The sequence below is a fragment of the Populus trichocarpa genome, chromosome 5 (assembly GCF_000002775.5).
Source record: "Populus trichocarpa isolate Nisqually-1 chromosome 5, P.trichocarpa_v4.1, whole genome shotgun sequence".
NCBI classification, from domain to species: domain Eukaryota; kingdom Viridiplantae; phylum Streptophyta; class Magnoliopsida; order Malpighiales; family Salicaceae; genus Populus; species Populus trichocarpa.
In genome coordinates, this window is record NC_037289.2 from 24,486,446 (window position 1) to 24,509,333 (window position 22,888).

At 33.8% G+C, this 22,888-nt stretch overlaps 3 protein-coding genes across 4 annotated transcripts; 1 reads left to right on the forward strand and 2 right to left on the reverse strand.

Moving 5' to 3' along the window:
* Positions 1-548: 548 nt before the first annotated feature.
* On the reverse strand, positions 549-4,029 carry LOC7494700 (probable serine/threonine-protein kinase PIX13). Its single transcript, XM_002307758.4, has 6 exons — positions 3,734-4,029; positions 3,277-3,644; positions 2,050-2,185; positions 1,773-1,909; positions 1,551-1,674; positions 549-1,463 (listed from the first exon to the last, which is right to left on the reverse strand). The coding sequence occupies exons 1-6, from the start codon at positions 3,804-3,806 to the stop codon at positions 958-960; spliced, it is 1,344 nt and encodes a 447-aa protein (XP_002307794.2). The 5' UTR covers positions 3,807-4,029; the 3' UTR covers positions 549-957.
* Positions 4,030-9,592: 5,563 nt separating this feature from the next.
* Positions 9,593-13,603, reverse strand: LOC7494701 (probable serine/threonine-protein kinase PBL21). Of its 2 annotated transcripts, none has more exons than XM_024601169.2 (8): positions 13,375-13,603; positions 12,977-13,266; positions 12,858-12,887; positions 12,605-12,753; positions 12,262-12,451; positions 11,320-11,711; positions 10,685-11,025; positions 9,593-9,985 (listed from the first exon to the last, which is right to left on the reverse strand). In XM_024601169.2, exons 2-7 carry the CDS (start codon positions 13,080-13,082, stop codon positions 10,729-10,731), a joined length of 1,164 nt encoding a protein of 387 aa, XP_024456937.1. In that variant the 5' UTR covers positions 13,083-13,266; positions 13,375-13,603; the 3' UTR covers positions 9,593-9,985; positions 10,685-10,728. The 2 variants fall into 2 exon arrangements, with proteins under 2 accessions (XP_024456937.1, XP_024456936.1); XM_024601168.2 differs by having other exon boundaries at positions 10,685-11,031; positions 13,375-13,601.
* A 5,905-nt stretch (positions 13,604-19,508) lies between these two features.
* LOC7494702 (glycosyltransferase family 92 protein At1g27200) lies at positions 19,509-21,664 on the forward strand. Its single transcript, XM_002306942.4, has one exon. The coding sequence runs from the start codon at positions 19,634-19,636 to the stop codon at positions 21,470-21,472; it is 1,839 nt and encodes a 612-aa protein (XP_002306978.4). The 5' UTR covers positions 19,509-19,633; the 3' UTR covers positions 21,473-21,664.
* Positions 21,665-22,888: the final 1,224 nt, after the last annotated feature.

Here is a 22,888-nt window from a genome sequence, read left to right on the forward strand (position 1 = left end):
TCAACAAGAACTACACTGTTTGTATAAAAAAAAAATGAAAAAAATCAAGGAGAATACTTAACTTTGTCTGAATTACTTGTATATGGAAATGATCAGAAACTGGACTGCTTGGTTGGGCTTGTAAATCCCAGAATATCCAACCCCAAGCTTTCTGGGCTGGAAATAAGATCCACCAGACAATGATCTGGCTCCATAGACTTAGGATTAGGATTTATAAGTATCCTGAGTGACACCAACTGAACACCATATAGATTTGTTTTTTAAAAATTACTGGTTTAAATTTTACAAATTTCAGGGTCATCAAAGCTTATATTATCATTAACTTTAAAACTTGTAAAATTAGTTGAAATATATGTAAGCTGGCCCGGACATTCATATTAATAAAAAAAAAAACACTATGATACAGAAACATAGAGCAGTAGTCGCATTGGATGGAGTATGCCGATGATTTGAGCTTTTTGACCGGCACATATTTGAATGTGTGTGACGAATAGTATCTTTTAATAATAAAAAATATATACTTAATTAAAGAAGCTGAGACAGAAACATAAAATAATAAATATATTTCACATATAGTATTTTTTATTTCGAATCAATAATCAAACATTCTATAGGAATAGATACAGGTGAACAAATCAGGGTTCAATAAACAAGAACCAATGAGACCTTCACCGCCCCTCGAATGTCCTTTTAAATAATGATTTCCTTTCCTGTGTTCTTTTTTTGTTTAATTTATACACACAGTTTTTTTCCTTGGGTTTCCAGCTGGGTCGGGCCTGAATTACATCTCAATTTACAGGTCCAACCTGGGCATACGGGCTCAGCCATCCTCTACAAAACAGCTAGTTCAAACTCATGACACTTGGGCCGAGAGAACATTTCTTACTCAAGTTTGGACCTCTAATAAACATACATTGGACGTGTTACAAGTTAAAGGAACCAAAAAGAAGAGCAAAACTACAAGTGATTAGCAAAATATAATGGCCTACGGGCACCCGTTGATTGATATGAACCGACATAGGCTGAGGAGTGGGCTCGACCGTTGTTGCCAGTGCCACCATGTCTGGACTGAAGTGGAGACTGATGGCGGTAATGCTCTTCTTGTCGCTTTGTAGCTTTTTTCTTGGCACTGCCTTTGCTGTCCTTGGACACATCCTTCGTGTCATCTATCTTTTTTAAGGTCTCCAAAACCTTTTCCATGGATGGTCTACTTTTTGGGTCAGATTCCAAGCATTGTAGTATAAGTTCAGCTGCTTGCACTGCAGCTTTTATAGGGTACTGCTCTTCGAGTCTTGGATCCATTATTTTCTTCAGTTTTCTTTTATCGGAAAGAGAAGGCCTAGCAAACTCTACCAAATTTTGCTGCCAAATCGGCCGATTGGTGTCAAGGGCTTTTAGGCCCGTCAACAATTCCAGTAACACAACACCAAAACCGTAGACATCACTCTTGACGTACAAATGCCCTGTAAATTTTGGTTGTAATTGTTATATACTAATACCATTTACGTCAAATATCTGATCAATATTGGGAGGGGGGAAGGGTTAATTACCAGTAGCGACATATTCTGGAGCTGCATAACCGTATGTGCCCATGACCCTTGTTGTAACATGGGAGTTGCCGTTTAAAGGACCAAACTTTGCCAGCCCAAAGTCTGAAAGTTTAGCGTTGAAGGCCTGTAAAGTGAAAGAAAAGACAGAGAGCAGTCGAGTCAATATGGCTACTTAAATGGTGCCTCGTTTTCTGAAAAATGCAAAGATACAAAGAACCTTACCCCATCCAATAAAATGTTAGATGTCTTAAAGTCTCGATAAATGACACTCTTTTCTGATGTGTGAAGGAAGGCAAGACCTTCTGCAGCTCCAATTGCTATTTTAATTCTAACGTTCCATGGAAGCGGTTCTGCCCCCTCTGCAAACACCCACAATTTGTCATGCCGTTAGTGACTATTTCAGAAATCCTGTGCATCGAATCAGTGGATTTCACTATGGTTATTGTCAGTGAAAAAGAAGAAAGGAGAGAGATTATGTGTTGGTTTATGGTTTTCTTACTTCTGAAAAGGTGCTTTTCCAAGCTTCCCTTCTGCATGTATTCGTAGACAAGAAGGAACTGGTTTTCCTCCCAGCAGTAACCTAAGAGTCTGACGAGGTTTGGATGAGAAAATTTTCCCAATAACTTCACTTCAGACTGCGACAACAAATTCAACATGATGATTTTAAGTGTTTGATATTGTAATGGGTTTTGTGGTTGTAATTTGAAAATATAAATTAAAAAAACAAGTTATAATTTTTTTACCAAACTCTTAAGAAAGAGTTCTATAAAATCTATATATATAAAACTTTGATATGTATGTATTAATTAATTAAATATTTTTAAATTCATAATTGGAATAAAACACGTACCACACGCACCGTACTATTAAGACAGTAGAATTGGTCATCAACATTAATGAAACTTACCAAGCAAATTTTCTGGCATGCTGACTTTGTATACCATGTGTGCGCACATCTGTGTTCTGCATGCAATTCGTTCATGCTTTCACATTTTATTCTGATTAGAATATTAAATATGGTTATTGGCTTGGTTTTTTGGGGGTATTAATTTAATTATTTTCGTCGAAGAACAACAATTGAATTCATCATTCAATTCTTTCCTCTTCTTTCACCAATTTTCAATTGGGTTCTAACAATTTTCCCACCATCATGTCAAAAAAAACTTCATTTACAAAAGAAAAGTGGCATCAATCTCTCTTCAAAACGCATTAAAAAACCATCATAAATTTTTGAGCAATTAGGGACTGAAATAAAAAAAATTAGATTAGTTGGTAAAGTGATAGAGAATCGGTGTGTAAAAATCAGGGATTTATACGAATTTCTCCTAATTGAATATTTCAATTTTTCGAGAAACTAAGATAAATAAATAAAAAAATTATATGACTATTGGAGATGTAAGCATGGACGTCATATTAAGATCAATGGAAATGTCATATGCAATTTGAACATGGTCAGTGTGAACGTTTCATAGCAAAGCAACAGGTGGCAGAAATGTGCTTGTGTCAACGGTTGAGGGATGAGGGAGTTCGCCAAATGAAAAAAAAAAAAAAAAACACTACAGCATCTAGGTTTTTTTCCAAGTTTTTTTAGCAACTCCAAAGCTGATCGAGCTACCAAAATCAAGCTATGTTTTATACATAGAAAGATAAAGATTTAGGTAAAACAAAGATTCCTGACTTTATAATGGCAGAAAACAAATTAACAAAGAAAGAAATTGATTGTTACCTGCCACTCCTGCAGGCCTTGAGAGCTGTCTGGGTTCGATTTCTTAACAGCTACAGCCATTCCACAGCCAACTTTAGCCGGTGCATAGGTCTTTTCATCGACCCAACCTTTAAAAACCCTGCCGAACCCACCTTCCCCTAGCACAGTATCAGGTCTAAAATTCCTGGTAGCACTCTTCAGCTCTGCCAGAGTGAACAATTTTGGTCCCAATATTGCCATGACCTGTCCTCTAGGAGGAATTATAGCTGTTCTATCCTTGTCTTTGTTCTTCACATACATACCATTAATCTTGACGCTTTCTTTCTCTTTACGGTCGCTGCTGCTTCTGCCCCCCAGTCCATTTTCTTTGCTGTGGTTTGCTGATGTTTCTGCATTAACATATAAATCAAACAAGATTAACAAGAAGATCCTTAGGAAAAAAGGGAAGATTTGAGAATGGTTTTTATGGTGTAATTACTTGGAGTAGAAGGCTTGGTAGCAGAAGGGCTATTATGATTGGTCACAGGAGTACTTCCCCAACAATTTCCCATGTCGATACACAGATTTTTGATATCGTCTGTGCTGAAGGTGGCAGGCCTTAGGTATAGAATGATAAACTGATTACGCTGGTTCCTCGAAAGATAGCAGAAAGTGTCAAGAAATAAGAGGATTAGAGAAATGTTTCAGTGATGGAGACTACTTGTTATCTGGACTTTTATCCTTGTACAGGTGTACACCTGTACTCTCTCCCCTTCCTTTTCGTGTTCCTCGTTAAAGTCGCTGCCTTCAATATTGCTACCACTTCTTTTTATGTGGCTCACGGTACGTGGTCTTAGTGCTGTTTGTAAATCATTAGGGCAGGGAAAGCAATGGAGTCTTGAGCTTTGGTGAAATAATATTTTAAGAATTAATAAATCTTATCAAATAGAAAAAAAATATTAAAATAAAAGAAATTATCGTTACTTTCTAGAGGATATTTCACCCCTTCTTTCAAAATTGAAATCTGATCAATATATGTGATCGATACTACCAAATCAGATTTTTTTTCCCTCCTATAACTCATCTTTTTATATTTTTTGTTATTTAGTTTTTTGTATTCATTTATCATGTCATTAATGATTTTATTTTAAAGACAAAAGAAATAAGTAGAAGTATAAAGCCGCAACTAAGTCATCGGGACTTTCATCACCCGCACCAATCACCTTGTACAGGCAATTGGGTCCATGCATGGGTTGACACATTCCACGGTCTATTAAATTAATACATGTTTATTTATTTTAAAAATTATTCAATTTTTTTATTTATCTTTCCAACCAAATAAATTTATATTTTTTTTTATATGTCTGTATTCTGTGCACCTTAAAAAACCAAAAGACTTCTGCAACAAGGAGACAAGACATCATGGTTGACTCAAATCAAATTGTAAGAAACACACACCATCACTATAAATTTAGTTTTATTTGATCATGGTATCTATATCTTTAATTTTTTCCATAATACTTTGAGAAGATGAAATTCATATTTTGGAGGCCCCTCCGCTAGGTAAACCAGCATTGTTTTACATCAAGCGAGAAAGTTGGAAGCGAGAGGGTCCCTTCTTGTTGACGTTTCAGTGCATATAAATCTGCGACTGGGGAGCAATATTGATTGTTGGGCTTCAACTGTGTGTGAAAGCACTAATTCCCCGCACCTGAAATACGGCAGGATTCGAGATATTCCTTATTTTTTGTCCTATTTATGCACGTATTAATTACGTAATTTCAGGAAACAGCCATGATATGTCCTCGAGTTAGTTTTCACACTATTGCTTTCAGATGAAGTTTCAGGTCAAACTAATTTAACTACCATTGGCATTAATGACTATAATTAGTTAGTGATTAGCGGACATTAATTGTTATAAAACTTATTATCTTATTCAACATTCGAGTGATAGTTCGAAGGGTCAATTTAAATTAACTAATCTAAAAGGATATTATTTAATTAATTTCAAGAAACAATCAAATCATATCTCAGCTAGATTTTATGGATCTATATAGTTACAAGTTAACTTATCATAATAATTAAATTTGACTGAATTAACTCTTACATGATTCAACATGAAATCATGATTGAGTCATGTCTCGAGTTTTATATCAATGGTAATGTTAGTCGCAAGACTCAATCAACCATTAAGTGGAATTCAAGACTTTTGCAAGCTTGAGCCGATCACTAATTGCGATTTTTATTCTTAATGAAGACAAACATGATGGACATAAGCAAGATTTATTGGTGGAAGAGAAGAATGGGTAAAATAGCACTTGTAAAAGATCCTTCTCATTTTTTTAAGAACATTAATGGTGCTACTCTCATCCATGCCAATGCACTAATAAATCTTTGAGAGACGAAGGGGAAAATGTCAACAAATACTTGAATAGAATTTCAATTACATATCAAGGGACGATGCAGACCAAGGAAGCAAAATATATAGAGGAAACCGTCCAGCAAGTCGAGAAATTAATTAATGACCTTGCGAGGTATGCAAGGCAAAGTCTCCCATGTCTGTCTCAAGCTTTTTTTTAATTAATATGAATTTCTGGAACTGTTTATATGTATTTTAACTAATTTTATTAAAGTTTTTAAACCCGACCTGGTTCAAGACCCGTGTTCCGGGTTTTGATCGGGTCACTGAGTCAATTTTTTTTTAAATCAAAACGACGTCGTTTTAATAAAAAAAACCAAAAAACAACGGGTTGCAACCAAATTTTTGACCGGATATTACCGGGTCGTCTTAAGTTTTTTTAAAAAAAAACCAGGCTCGGTTCCAAACCCGGATCAACCGGATTTCAAAACCATAATTCTTACTAACCATAAAATTAATATTTATATAAAATTCTAGGAGCACTGAAAAAATTCAATCATATAATCGAACAAACTTTGTACATCCATTGTTGATCCCCATGAAGTTGGAGCCACTGCAAAGCACGACGCATGGCCTTACCTCATAAATATTCATAGCAGTTCGAAGCTAAACTTCAGGAGATTTCTTATCTCTGATGAAAGTGTCCTCGAAGGTCATAGTTTTGCGATTTGGGTTTGAGTCATTTGACTAGAATGCAAAATTTACTGATTGTTTGTTTTTTACTGAGTTATTTTAATCTCTTAGATTCATATATTAGCTTTGATGAGTTAATATGATTTTTTTGATTTTTTTAATTAATATTTTTTAAAATTTTATCTTTTAATACTGTATTTATTATTAATTAAATTTTATGATTTGTTTTGGTTTACTTTTTATAAATCTATTTTGGTCTTATTATCCAGATTATGAATTTTGCAAGTTAACCAGGGCAGACTTTAATTGTTTCATTGTGTCTTTATTTTAGAATGGATTTTTTTCTTATCTCATGACCCTGTTTGGTTTGACAATTGACTCGTGTTTTTAATTAAATATATTTTTGTTTTTGTATTTTTTTTGTTGTGTAATATTAACCGAACACAACTTAAATTAAAGTTTTTTTTAAAATAATATTATAGTAGTGGATAATGACAAATTAGATGTTAGAGATTGACACTTGCAAAGTCCATATCTCCCTTTTATGTTAGCCAAGAGACTAAGAACAGTATACCTTAAATTTGAGTTGCTATTGGATTCAAATACTATAAAATTTCATTTAATAAACATACTTTTCCATGCCATGTAGAATCTTGTTGTCAGTATTGCTTTGACCCCTGTGCTAATAATTTCGTTAAAGAATAATATAAATTATATTTTGAAGTTTTACTTAATAGCTTAAATTATTAGGTTGAGATAATTTTTTAACATGATATCATAGCCTTGATAACCAAGCAGTCACGAGTTCGAATCTCACACTTTCTATTTATTTGATAAAAATGAAGTACATGGTAATATGAGAATGTATAAGTTTCAAGTTTAAAGAACTTTCATTTGAGAAGAATATTAAAAAATAATATAAATTATATTTTAAAATCTTACCTAACTATTCAAATTTTTAAATTAAATTAATTATTTAATAATGATGTTTGAGGACACAGAAAATTACTGCCAATATGATATTCTAATAAAATGGCTGACTGACTACGTCAAAAAACAGTGAGATGGGGGATTAAACAAATAAACAGCAGTGTTGAACCCATTAAGCTAAGATATTATTTATTATAATTCTTTAGACTTTATTGTTTTATATGATGGGCCAAGAATTTCTTAAGAGAGAAAATTCAACAGAAATTTCTTAGGAAGCAGACACTCGTCGGCGTCGGCGTCGTCTATATTAGACATCACCTCTATTTTCTTTTTCTTTTTCTTTTTTTTTTATTTAAAAATGACCCTACCCTTTTTAAAGTCGGTCGGCAATTGTAGCCTTCGTATCTTTCTGAAGGTTATCAAAGCACATGCATTTTTTCTCGTGGAGGAGTGATATCGGAATGAATCATTACATTTTCAGTCACTGCCAGGGCAACGCTTTTCTCACTCTTTCTCGGCCGAGTAAGAGATTGTCAGCTTTCCCTCTGTTCATATTTAGGAAAATAAATATATTATGAAGAGTAATTTGTTATATGTTTGATACTATATAAACATTAAATTAATATTTTTTAAATGTTATAATTTTGATGTGTTGATATTAAAATAATACAAAAAATTAATATAATTTCAAGTAAATATACTAAACATATTTTAAAAAATAATTTTTTTCTTAACAAGGTTTTTAAAAATTTCACTGAAATCCATGTAAAATTGTTATATATATGTTAATTAACCTTTGAAAACATGGATAAAATAAAATATAATTTCAACCATATCACACTGCATTACTCTTTGTTGAAAATTATTATAGGTACATACGCTTCAAACTATTCACATTTAAAATTTTTAATTAATTAAGCTAGTGTAATAAACTCGGTCCGATCTCACAGGTCAATTAAAAACTTGATCAACTCGGAATCTAGCCTTAATCAAGTCTAAAAAATCTCAGTGGAAGTTGACCCGATCAAACCCGAGTGATATGCCGGGTCAATCCGTGACTCAATCCACCTAATTAAAATTTAATTTCACTTTTAAAAAACAAATTTAAAACAACATTGTTTTAACATTTTAAATTAATTTAAATCCACTCGTTCAATCCATAACCCAAGCCTTGGGCTGGATTATGAGCGTGACGAGGTTCAATAACCTTGCAATAATCAATAATAACAACAAAATCATTATACCAATCAATTACATAATTTTTAACCAGAAAATGAATCCTAATCATCTCCAACTAAGAAAAAATCATAACATAACCTATAATCATATATAGAATTCAGGAGATTCTACCGCTCGAAGCAACTCCTAAGGATGGTCACAAAGACTCCAACTTTTTAAAAATCCAATTGTTTTGTCCAAAGATTAATAAGATAACAGTATGCTTCCAAGACCCACATGGACATCAACATTATACAATACATGTGCCCTTGTATTTCTCGCAAAGCAGAAGATCAAATGCTTGATTCTTTTGATTGCCACAAGAATATGCTTCTTGTTGATGAGGAGGCCTTGGAGATCTCCTCGGGGAACAGTCGCAAGTTGCAATATTGTTCATAGGAGAATATCATGCTCAAAAGCTTCAGAGATTAGTGAATGCTCCTCTAGCTCAGGATGTTCTGGGAGGAGGGATTTTTATCATTTAATCTTCTCATGAACCTGATTTCTAGCCAGTTCAATGTTTTGGGAAACCTCAATTTAATCCTTAATATATATACTCATTCTCAATTAGATCGCAAACCCATAAAGTTTATCGATTTGGTCCTGAATGTTTTAGACAAGTTTCGATCAAGGAAATTTGTTGATGTTCGTTGACTTTTTCTTTCAAGTTTTCTTCGAAATGACGTTGTTTTATCGACAGCATTCTTCAAGACAGAGAATGCTAGTTCTTCAAGAACAGGGGACGGAAAGAAGGCAGTGGCATTTCTTCCTAGGGAAATTATCGACAACATTCTTCACTGAATGGATATTCATTCCTATTTACAAGACTCAATGGGTCAATCTATTCATCGACTCGCCGACCCATGACCTAATCAGGCTTAGTCCAGTAGAAAAACCTAGTCTTTTTTTTTAAAAAAAAAAAAAAAACTTGGGATGGCCTGTATCAAACCCATCCAATTTGCAACCTAGGTAATTAGTCCAGGCCAACTCTAGGGTTGAGTATTTTAACTATGTATTCATCTTCATTGGTACTTGGTTAGCATATATAGGGCTGCTGCTCGGATGGGTGTTCTAAGGGAAGCATAGCTACTCTCCAGAAACGGGAGGTAGAAGGCCTGGTGGACCTTCTAAAGAACAGAAATTAAAAATGCTAAAGAATTCAACAATTATGCTCCATGGTACATACTTCCTTTATTGATTCTCTATTTCATGTTGAATGATCTGAAAAGGAGGAGAAACAAGCATGGAAAATCATAGCATAGACGTATCTAACAAAAATCCAATCCCTCTCAAACAGTGCTAAACACAATTCTAAAAGCCTGCTGCTTAATGCCATTTGCAAAGAATTCTCACTTCAATGCAAGTACAAACTTCAGCAGGCTTAGAAGAAACATGTGTTTATCCTGATTTTCGTAACCAAAAAATCATTTACTCCAAACCCCAACAGTCTGTCTATACATATATGTCAATAAACATATTTACCCACTGTATCGATGCGCTTTTACATGGTATGAAACACAACAGCCATCCCCTCTAAGCTTGGCAAGACACCTGCAAGCACAGAGAAACAAACAGTCTCATGACTACAGTAGTATGGACCAATCTATCAAGCATCATTTATGGAAATATATCATGCATAACAAGTGCAGCTAAAAAACAACTTCCCAAAATAGAGCCCATGAAGTATATGGATCACCAAAGTGAGTTTGGTTCTGGCAAGAATGGAAACAAAACGGGCAGGGGTGTGCAAGGAAAAGGATCCTTCCTCGAGATAAGTTACCATACCTTAACCTATCATTTTACAAAAGACTAGAACTTTAAGAATGCAAATCAAAAACGTAAAAAGAAAACTGTACAGGTCATTATAATGTTTCGGGTTTATACGATGCAGACATGATCAATTTCTTAGCTCTGACATGTATAGAAACTGAGACTGTCTAAATAAACAGGTTAGCCACAGTGAAAGTATGTAATTTAATTCATTGATGAGGGTGAAATGAATGGTATAAATGTAGCAAATAACCCGGTAAACTATATAAAAATATAGCAATCTTGGTATACGTTCACCAAATAATAACAATTCATGGAATATTAAAATCTCTTTGCTAAGAACATATGTCTATCTGCACATTCTAATGAATTAAAGTTTTAAAATAAAATACACAAGATAAAATATTACAAGGGAAGTTTGAAAGCCTTCAGCAACTAAAAAATTCTAAAAGTTCAAGACAATGGGAATTGGTTACTTACAGTACAGAGATCAAGGGGTTTCAATAACTTTTGCTCCACATCATTCAAATAGAAGCTCTACTCCTAGAATCTCGCTCTTGAGAAACGACCTTCCTGTCAGAATATGGTGACGATGGATTGGTACCTCGTACCCGACCAGTATTGGGTTCTGAGACATGGCACTGTGCAGCCAAATATTCCAAGGCACCCAGTATATCACCAATAAGAGGGCGAAAACTGGCTTGCTCATTAAGGCACATTGCAGTTATAGCAATTGCATAGTTGAAACAACGACGAGGATAACACCCTTCCAACAGAGGATCAGCCAATTGGCAATATTTCTTCTGGTCCTTCAAGAACGGCTGAGACTACAATGGAGATTGAGAAGAAAAAAGAATCGATGCATTATAGTTTGTTGGAGTTATTTTGGGTCTGACATTTTGCTGTACAAGGGTCAGCAAATTACTCCAAAAAACCAACTATTTGGAAATTAAACTGAGCTTTTGGCATTACCTGGATGGGGATTGAAGATGCATTGAGTGCACACCCAGCATCACAAACAATTATGATTAAACTCTCAGATAAGCTGATTGCTTGGATGAGCAATGAGAGCAGAACAAAAATAAATTGGAAAAAAGTTCAGGTTTTTAACTCACCCAGGCAGCTAAGTTTTGCTCTCCTGGCTTCTTAGAACGATCTATGGCCTTTCTCCCAGTGATCAACTCCAACAAAACAACACCAAAACTATAAATATCAGACTTCAGAGTCAACTTGCCACTCATGGCATACTCTGGAGCGCAATATCCATATGTCCCCATAACTCTGGTTGAAACATGTGTATTTTCACCAACAGGTCCCAATTTTGCAATTCCAAAATCTGATAGTTTTGGTTGGAAATCATTGTCCAGCAAGATGTTCGCAGATTTCAGGTCACGGTAAATAACAGGTGGGTCTGCTTTACAGTGTAGGTACTCGAGACCCCGGGCAGCACCTACAGCGATCTTTATCCGAGTGCTCCAACTTAATGGCTCTTTACCAGGTTCTAGATCTGAGAAACAATTACAGTATCAATTATCAAAAAGCATGCTAGCTGAAAATTATGTAGCAATCATCTACTTTTCTCCTATGCCAAAAACATGAAATCATGCGCGGAATCAAGAATAACGAGCAATGAGAAAGCATATCTACCTATCAAGAAAAAGATAAATCATACAGGTGAATGAGATTCCAGAAAGTAAACTTTCCACAACATAGACTTAGGATTATCATTGATATCCATCGGAACATCAACAAGACAAACTTGTAAGATCAAAATAACTTGCTTAATCATCTGTTTTGGTTGTATAATCAAATTTTCAATATCAAGGGGATAAATAGAGGGTGGCAATCATGTGTTTTGGTTGAATAATCAAATTTTCAGTATCAAGGGGATAAATAGAGGGTGGCAAGATGGGGCAGGGAGTTTAGTAGCAATGAATTATCTGACACAAAAAATAAATCAGAAACTAAACAAATTCAGACTAAGTTCATTGAATAACAAATCAGAAGAAGATTGCAGAACATTAAAAATCTATGCATAAGATGCAAAAGAAATTTACCGAAAAGATGATCTTCCAAACTACCCATCGGCATGTATTCATAAACCAATAGTCTCTGATCACCAGAAGTACAGTAGCCAGTCAAGGTAACAAGATTGGAATGGTGTAACAGACTCAACATAAGAACCTCCACGATAAATTCCTGATCCCCCTGAAGACCATCCTGATTAAGTTGTTTCACCGCGACAAGCTAATCATCAAAAACCAAACCAAACAAAAGGAAAGTGTCTCAGTTTGACCACAAAATTACAACAAACAACCTATTTGCAACCAAAAAAGAAGCCACATTCATAAACTAATCAAAACAATTACATAAATTCTATAACTGTTTACAGCAACTTACCTCCCCTGTTTCTAACCGGCCTTTATAAACCCTGCCGAAACCTCCTTCACCAATCAAATTAACCTCTCTAAAATTTCTTGTTGCTGCTGCAAGCTCACGAAATGTAAAACTACGAGCCCCGTCCTCAGGACTCTGATTCTTCCCATGTTCTGCACCCCATTGTTGAATATAAGAATCCAAATAATTAATTAAACACGACAACAAAGCTTATAAAAAAACAAATTAAATCCCAAAAAAATTAAATAACAATTACCATTTACATTAAACCTTGCGTTCTGGGTACCTACAAATCCCACACCTTATCTTTATCAAAATAAATAAATAAACAAAACCCAAAAAAAAAACAAATGGGAAATAAATAAATAAAAAAACCTGAGGACCCATAAGAACATCGAGAACTAGATCGAGGGGCGTGTTCAGTGTCGATCTTAATATCGTTTCGATTTGGTTTTATGCAAGAAAAGCATCTCATCCTCATTACTCTTTGTATATTTTATAGTAAAAAACACAAACCAAGCTACATTACCAGAAAAAAAAAAAAAAACAAAAAACAAAACTCAGAGAACACACAAACAAGTTCCGTTCTTTTTCTCTCCTCCTTGATTGGAGAGACAAAAAAAGGGAAACCCTGAATGACAATGTTGTCTTTGTCCCTCGAGATCCTAGATTTCAGAAAAACATTCTTGAAAAATCAGAGCTTTATTAATTAATAAAAATGGAAACAAGGAAGATTTTTCAATAAAGGGCAAAATAGAGAAAATCACACGTACCCCTAAACTTAGAACTTGTGTAGTGAAGGAAAGAGGAGGGAGAGTGAACAAGTTGAGCGGCAGATTTAACGGCAAACTGTCAGCCCAGTAAGCAGTGATAATAAAATAGTTTTCCAAATAAATTAAATTCATAAAATTAATAATAAAAAGGGAAATTACTCTATTCTTATTTTTTGAAATTAATGTGAATTAATGCAAGTCGCTCTCCATGCAGCTTCACGCACAACTGGATTTTTCATTTTTCTCTCTGTTTCTCTTCCCGCATTTATAAACGTTCCGGTTCGGTGGATGCCGTTGCTTTTACGTTTTTGACCTTGTTGTTTCTCTCTTTGTCCTGTTCTGACACTGAACAGTCAACCCCCCGTGTGTGTTCCTACAACAATCTTCGGATTATACGCGTTGAGTGCTTTTTGTTCAGGGACCAAATCGTAAACTGGTATGGTTTGGTCCCTCTATTTTTTATGTTTAGTCAAATCAAATCCCATATTTTAATTGTGATCTTCATCCGATTGTTTTTTAACATGTGGCTTTCATCTGGCTGTTTGCTTAGTAATAGAGGTGGGTGAGGAGGATCAAATCAACTTTAATTGGAAAAAAAAGGGTTTGAATTTATCAAATTAAAAACAAATGGTCTTGTTTTGCCAAACATCAAGAGTATAGGGACTAGATTATATACATATATTCTTATCTTTGGTGGGATAACTTTGATTCCGCGTTGTAATGTTGTCTCTATCCATCTCGAAGTTTGGACTATATATTTCTTGAAAAAATATTAAAAAAAGTACGAAGTAAAATTTACGTATTTAGAGGGATCGAGTTTCATAACTAACTAGGATATAAAACTCTTTTTCATTGTGGTGTTCATTGACTTGGGATTTGGGAGCGCGTGAAGGCCCAGCACCAAAACAGAAGGGACAGAAATTTAACCTAATTTGTTGGGGTTCTATAAAGATTGAGACGTGATGTGAAATGCAAGAGGATTGATAGAGACAAAACCAGAGAATGATTGGTTAGCTAGCATCTATTGATGGTGTATTGTAAATCTCCAAGAAAATGACTCCTTGAAGCTTCCAACTAGCCTCCAAACCCCCCATTTTTCTCCACCTTACGTAGAAAACTCCACTCATCTTGAAAAATCATGTTAGAGCGTGTGGGACTCCACCTTGCGAAGAAAACTCCACTAATCTTGAAAAAAAATATGCTAGTTGAGTGTTCGGTGGGTATATTTTTTAAAGGATTTTTTTAATTAAAAATATTTTAAGATGATAATTTTTATATTTTTAATATTAGTATATAAAAATCATTTTAAAAATTAATTTAATATTTTTTTCAAATAAAAAATATTTTAAAAAATATATTGGAATGCAAAAACAAATGCTCTATGATGGTTCTTCTTAAAAACAAAGATTTTTTATACATTTTGTACCATCCATATAAAGTGTCCGTTAAGAGCTGTGTTTCAAGTTTCAACCTTTTTTTTATAAAAAAAGTTAATTTTTTTATTCTAAATTAATTTTTTTAATGTTTTTTTATTATTTTAATGTAATAATTTTAAAAATAAATTTTAACAAAATAAAAAATAAATAAAATAAAAATATCATACATCACCAAAGACTTGTCATGGTAGAAACACGGGGGAGCCTTCTTCTAGCTTTGCCTTTCGGTGACAATGATTAATAAAATAAAAATAAATAAATAGAATGTCACTTTTTTCTTTCATTTTTCTAACCAATCCGTCAGTAATTAAGGAAATTATTATCGATTCATTTAACATATTTAATCAATATAACTCAGTATTATCTTATTTGAATTTTATTCTTTATTTTTTAACTCGATTTCAAAACAAAACAAAAATCATATTGTTACAATTAGTTAATATTTCAAAATTGAAAGAACATATACAAAATAAACATCAATATATTTAATTAAATAAAAATAAATAAAGGATATAAAATAAATTTATTTTAAAAAAAGAAAATATAAGGAAATATGTTCTTTGTTTTTTATAGCCTTTGCTCTTAACGAGAACAATTTACTTGTTTATAATTCTATCCCAAGACCAATAAATCAGAAGTATACGCGGATAGTACTTTAGATTTTTTTGTCCTTTTTTTCCCAAAACTAAAATCACCGTCGAATGAAAAGCCCAGCCGAAGCTTCTTTACAAAACAGTGGTCCCCGTCGCTATCATGATTCATGACCACCTCGACATGCACGGGTCCATTATTTATCCACAGTTAATGCCGATTCTGTTGTTTTTTTTTATTTGAAAAGTGTTTCTAATTTTATTTTTTTTATTTTCAGTGTTTTTAGATTTTTTAATATGCTAATATTAAAATTAATTTTTTTAAAATAAAATAAATTATTTTAATATATTTTTAAACAAAAAATACTTTAAAAAGTAATTGTTATCACAATACAAAAACATAGTCGAACTTTCAATAATTTTTGTTTTTGTGGTTTAAAAAACAAAATAGGTTTAAAAAAATTAGTTATAATTTTTTAAAAATAAAAAAATATATGTTAGTTAAAACTGTTATAAAATATATTTTTTTATGTAATTATATACATGCAATCCAATAAAAAAATATAAGATATTTGATTAATCAAATATTTTTTTATATAATTAGATAAAAAACCAAAAACTATGCTGACCTCACCGATGAATTGATTTACCCTAGATGAAGGGCATTTACCGTGGCAGACCATACAATTTCTTTATTGTTTTCTGCTCCTTCGTTATATCCCATCATCAAATATCAGGATTGAATTTGGTCTCTCGATAAGGGTATTATGGTCAGCATGTTTGTAAGATGGTGCTAACGGGCCGTTGTTATGTAGTTTAACGGGCTGGGGAGTTCCGAGCCTTACTTTACTGTTTAGACGTTTCTCTTATTTGGACTTCAAGCCCATATTCTTTGTCTTGGCCCAGAAGTTGTAACAGGCTTGTGTCCAACATTAACGAGATAGAAAAATGCTACTCATGCTTTGCTTTTGATAGTATGATAAGACCCGACCCGAGATCTCATCTTGAAAAGGGCTTGGATCACTGGGTTAGTGGGTCAACTAAATCACGTGTCAATCTAATCGAGTCAATAGAGTTTGTTATTGTAAAGATATGTACAAGTTGAAACTTAGTTCGGATTAGGATTTTGAGTTGGGATTTTTTCAAGTCAATCCTTGAATCATTAATTAATACTTATATGATTTCACAATATATATATATGTTGAATTTAAGGTATAGTTTTCCACTGAAAATGTGCTTGAAATAGTAAGCATGGATATGGATGAATGTGAGAATGTTCTAATGCTTTTATTGGTGAAAAGACATGATCATAACTCAATTAAAGACAAGAAGTGATTAGACAGAAAGATATTTTCATGCTCTTGACTTATCTTCTATGCCTTCATTTTTCCAATATGATTCGCAATTATTTTTTTATAAATCCCCTCCCCAATTTTATTTTATTTTATTTTTCACAAAAGTGACTTGCACAACATCCCAACACTACTTGGGATTAGAGAATAATTTTTATTATTCTTTCTTCTTTTACGATCGATCAGAATATTCAAGCTAAAGTTAGACGTATTAAGTTGATAACTTTTCAAGCAATTAAAGGATATATATATATATATATATATATATATATATATATATATATATATATATATATATATATATATATATATGCGCAATGGAATTATTGGAGCATAAAGTTGAAGGAATGAACTTTGTGTGCTATGGAATTAAGCCCAAACTTGCGCCTGAGAAAATGTGAAAACCAGTCAAGCTTCTAGCTGTAAAGCCATGCCCCGCGGTTCCCTGCTCACTTGCTGCTCAGGCAATTCGTTTCTTGCCCTTGACACGCTAAGCCAGATCGATGGGGCTTCCCTCATACGTCTACAGTCGAGATTCTTATATATGTAGCCAAGTCATCACAAGATCAAGAAAGAAAAGGAAGAACAATCGCAACTTTCCTTGTTTAAACTTTTGAAAATCAATGATTTCATGGGAAATATTTTGGAAAAAAAAAAAAAAAGACTTCTGAATGTTCAGTGGTTTACTGTACACATAAAGTTGAATTTCCAACGCACGTCTTGGATTTTGAGACTTTTAATACAAGGGAAGTACTCCTTTTCAAGGAGAGTATTTACCTGCGATTTACTTAGTTGACTCTGCAAATTTAGGGACACACACACAGAACTATACCCACATAAACTGTAGTCTATATATCATGGATTGATAGATTGTACGTATATGGGCAAATCATTTAAATTTGTAGGCTTTTATTGTAGATTTATAGACAAATAATTCGTTAATTCACCACGCACGAAATGTAAATAAATGCCTTTATATTAATTTGCAAATTCATTTCATCAATATTAATGTAAATGCAAGCCTTTATATTTGTAACGTGAAATCCAATTAATTTCTGTTTATGTTTCATCAATACAATTTCTTTAACATCCGAGTTAATTTCTTTAACGTGAAGTGCGCAAGAGGTTATTGTCTGCTTATAAGTGTGTGTGTGTGGTGTTTTTCAATAAAAAATACAATAATATCTTTTTTTAACTTTTGATATTGATATATCAGACTATTTAAAAAATATCATCGATTGAATAATGTTTTCAAATAAAAAATAATTGAAAAAGCAAACGTTTCCATAATTAATAAAATGCCACTGCAGAAAATTGTATAACGTGCACGCGAATACAATAGACAGTCAGCTCGACCTCGTCCACGAAGAGAATACGTGCAAGATCGACTTGATGGTCATGCAAGCCAATGCATTTACAAGAAACATATTATAATATTCTCTTTGATCTGGCAAAAGTCACAGCAGTCATATTTGATCCTCTCTTCCTAATTAATTTAATAATACAACCAACCATCATTAATTAATTAGGTTTCATCTTTATAAAGTACCGTTTTTTATTTATTAAAATAATGATATATTTTTAGATGGTATTTTTTTTATTAAAAAAAAATCAAGATACGTACAGATCAACTCATATATTTACAGATTAACCGAATTAGAGATTTAATTAGTATGTGAATTAATTCGAAAACTTGTGGGAAGCATCGATTTTAGATTTTAGATCAATAAATCACTAAAAGATTTCTTACCTTTTTCACATAATTATTGCTATCAAGAAGCATATTTCCTGAATATTTTTAATCTGGTAGCCAGCTTGGATAAGCTAAGTTAATATTTTATGGAAATTGACCAATATATTAATATATTAATAAATCAATTTCCTGGCACACAGAACCATATCTCCAGGAATAGAATCATGGTGGCAGTCCAATCCAATCTAACATGATGCATGCAATCCACCAATTACCAAACATTACCGAATAATTAAATCACCAAAAAAACAAAATTCCTTTTCCTTTTCCATTCTTCCTTCTCTTTTAATAAGAAACTAGAAAACATGTCTAGTTAGTGGAAATGAAGATGGATTTTTGCAATGAAAAAACAAAACAAAAAAAAACATCAAAATAACAATTATTCTTCATAAAAAAATCAAAACTATAATCTATAATAGTTGTGATCTCATATTTTTTATAATTCATTCAAATTAGAAAAACAATGATAGTTAACAAAAGAAATATCGTTTTAATTATTAGATTTATGATTAAAATTAAATCTATAATTAACACTAACTAAATATAAAAAACAAATCTAATCTCTTACGTACACCGCTAAAAAGTGTTTATGTATACATATTATATTGTTCATATTTTTTTATTTAAAAACAGTGAAAACTTGTAAATAAATAACAACCGTGAATTAAGAGTTTTTTTTAATAAATTACTTGAGCCCCTAAAAAACGTAGAGGAATTAAGTTCAAGTCTTTCTTTTTCATGAATTTTTAAAAAACCCATTTATTTAGTAAATTATTGTCACAAAGTAAGTGATTAGGAAAAGAATCTCCAAGTAATTAAATAAAATCAGCATTATAATAAATAGTCACAGTCCAAGTAAAATAACAACGTGCCAAAGAACAGAATAAGAAGCCGCCCCTGACGCCATCTTATGCGACCCGGCCCGGCCCATCAGCTCGCCACCTCTGAAAAGTTCCGCCAGTTTCTTTTCTTCTATATATGCTCTGTGATTTCTCTCTGCCCCCCCTCTCGCCATCCGCAGTTTTCATTATTATTATTATTATTTTAACTAATTAAATAAATTAACTTCCTTCTTCTTCATCTTCTTGACTTTTTTATTTTTCTTATGAAATTGAGAGGGAAAATACAATGAATATAAAGAAATCCCCCTCCACACCACTTCTCCGTTTACTCTTAATTTCTCCACGCCCTTTTGAATTCTCTGAAACGATGCGTCGTAAAGTCTCTCCGGCGTTTCTTTTCCTCTTCCTCTCCGTTTTCCTCTTTGCCTCCTTCTCCCTTTATTTTTCCTCCTGCAATCCAATCTATGCCTCAACGGAAATCAGCTTTCCGTCTGTTAATCTAACCGCCATCTCTAAGATACCAGGATATTCCTCCTCCTCCTCCTCTCTTGCCATTAAAGAAGACATTAATTACCTGACGCGACACGTGGCGTCGATTCAAGATTCCTCGGGGGTAAAATCGGTCTCTGTTTTGTTACCTGGTTGGGAGGTTCTTTTGATTGTCTTGCCGGAAAGTACTCCTCCGATGACTGCTTCAATATCCGGCAATGATTTCCTGTGTCTTTATCCGAACAACGAGACTTCTCCGGCGAGGTTCTCTGGTGTTTTGCCTTCGACGAATCAGACAACATTCAAGTGCGGCCTTCCGAAAAGAAATCGTCGGCGGTTGCCGTTCTTGTCGCCTGTTTTGATTCGCTCAGGAGAGGAGTTCCTGGTTTCGTCTCCGCCGCCGGAGCCGATGATGAGATGGACTCGCCTTGCTTACGAGTCGTTTACGACCGAAAACGATGTCGTTTTGTTCGTCAAAGGATTGAATCATCGGCAAGGGATTAACCTGTCCCCCAAAGAGTTGACTTGCGTTTTTATTGATGAGACTAGCAATAACTCGGTCAGAACAGCCGTTTCCAGCTCCATTCAAGAAGTGTTCAGGTGCGAACGTCCAGATTTAACGTCGTTCGGTTATGGCGGGGAAGGTAACGGCCTAAACAAACGGATTAAAGTCTCCCTTGAGATTCGTCACCAGGGGGAAAGCAGTTTCATGATGCCTTCTGTCGCGTACTATATTCCATGGCGCAAGTTAGAAATTGAAAGGCCGAAGTCGCTATTGTGCGCCAGCACCATGGTTTTTGACGTGGCTAAGTTCTTGAGAGAATGGGTCATGTACCATTCGAAGATTGGAGTAGAAAAGTTTGTGCTATACGATAATGACAGTGATGATGACTTGATGAAGGTGATTAAGGAGCTCAACCAAGAGGGCTATAACATTGAAACGTTCTTTTGGATTTGGCCTAAGACACAAGAAGCTGGCTTCTCTCACGCTTCATTGTATGCTAAGGATTCATGCACTTGGATGATGTATTTAGATGTTGATGAGTTTGTTTTTGCACCATCATGGGTTACTTCATTACAACCTTCGCCTGATGATCCGATGTTAAGATCCTTATTGCCGAAAACCCAGTGGTGGTCGGATCCTCGGCCGATTGGTCAGGTTTCGATTCGGTGCAATGAGTTTGGTCCGTCGAATCAGATAACACATCCCTTGGAAGGGGTGACACAAGGGTATACTTGCAGGAGAAAAGAAGATAATCGTCACAAGTCTATAGTCTTATTAGAAGCAATTGAACATTCATTGCTTAATGCAATACACCATTTTAAGTTGAAGGAGGGGTACAGAACGAAGCCAGTTAGTTTAGAAGTTGCTGTGGTGAACCATTACAAGTATCAAGCATGGTCTGAATTTAAGGTCAAGTTCCGGCGAAGAGTGTCAGCGTACGTAGTGGACTGGACAAAAGGTTTGAATCCTTTGTCGAAAGATAGGGCGCCAGGATTAGGGTTTGAAGCAGTGGAGCCATCAGGGTGGGAACATAAGTTTTGTGAAGTGCAAGACGATAGGTTGAAGCTGCTTGCACAAAGATGGTTTGAGAAGCAAACCATGGCAGGAAGTAAAATGGCATGGCAAATATGATTAACCTGTTCTTTTATTCTTTTTAATTAGTAGGAACAGCATAGAGAAACCCTAGATCGATTAAACCACAATTTTTTTTTTGGTTTCGCTCAACCGACGACGAAATTGTTCAGTTGATTGGTTAAGTTTTTTAGAAGGCGTGTAAGAGAATATGATCGAAAGAAATACAGAACAACATTGAATTAATATTTAGAGTTATCTTGTCTTATCTTTAATGCACTTGTCCTTGTTTTTTTGCTATTTGTTTTATGCGCTGCTTTCTTTGTTCTCTGCTATAAAACCCGGACCCGGCCTGCTGGGTCAACCCGAACAAAACCCTCTTGTTTTAATTAGGAACTAGGCGGCCATCCATCTCAAAAAAAAGCAATTTGTTTGGTATATATATGGTTTTAATTTGAATTTGAAAAAACGACGGTAAAGAAAAACCCACAAATGTTATGAAAGCCACCCTCTAATATGCATGGTAGGTGTGGTGATTTTTATTTTTGAAGTATTTTTTAAAAGTATGTTTTATTTAAGAGGTGTAAAGGTGATATTTTTAATACGATGATTTTAAAAATAAAAAGAATATTTTAATATATTTTAAAATAAAACCCTATTAAAGAAATAGCACCAAAAACCACACAATATTAATTGAGTTAGGCACCAAAGCATGAATTTGACTGATTCATTAATGGTGATTACTTGTCAGGTTTGGTCTTGGTTCCATTAGAGAACGAAGTCAAAAATCGATGCACACCGGAATATATACAAATCATGACGAGGTATAGAGATTCTTCCGAATTAGTGATTGTTTTTTTTAAATATATTTTTTATTTGGAAAAATAATATAAAAATATAAAAAAAGTAATTTAAAGTAAAAAACAAATATTAATTTAAAAAAAACACCATTAAAAAACAAAAAATAAACATGACACGGTGGGTTGTTTGATGTAATCCCAATTTGCAAGTATACTCATGCCAGTTCCACAAGGCAAAAGGTATAAGAATCTTTCGATTCAAAGAGTTTACTTGGTTGCCATGGCATTGAAGAACACCTCATGCCTCGTGACTCCATTAATTACTTCCACCCTGCCCTCGCAAGATTATGGTTTTCTTTTGTTTTTTTGTTTAAAATTAAGCTTCATTCAAGTTTTCCCATTGTTGAATTTAAGGGAATAGGGAAAATGAGAGGGGGGAATTGAGAAAAGTCTTAGTTTGGAGACTCAATTGAGGGCTGGTGGAGAAAATAGTCACCAATTTTTGGATGATCTTCGATGACACGACCCAACTGAGGAATTCCGATATGCTGGGGGCTCATTGAGAGATTATTTAGTTTAGGGACCATGTGAGAATCATTACATACTTGGGAGACTAATTCGAAATTGAACCTCTGCTTCTGCTTTTTTTCTTTGTTTTTTACTTGCAAAAAACAGA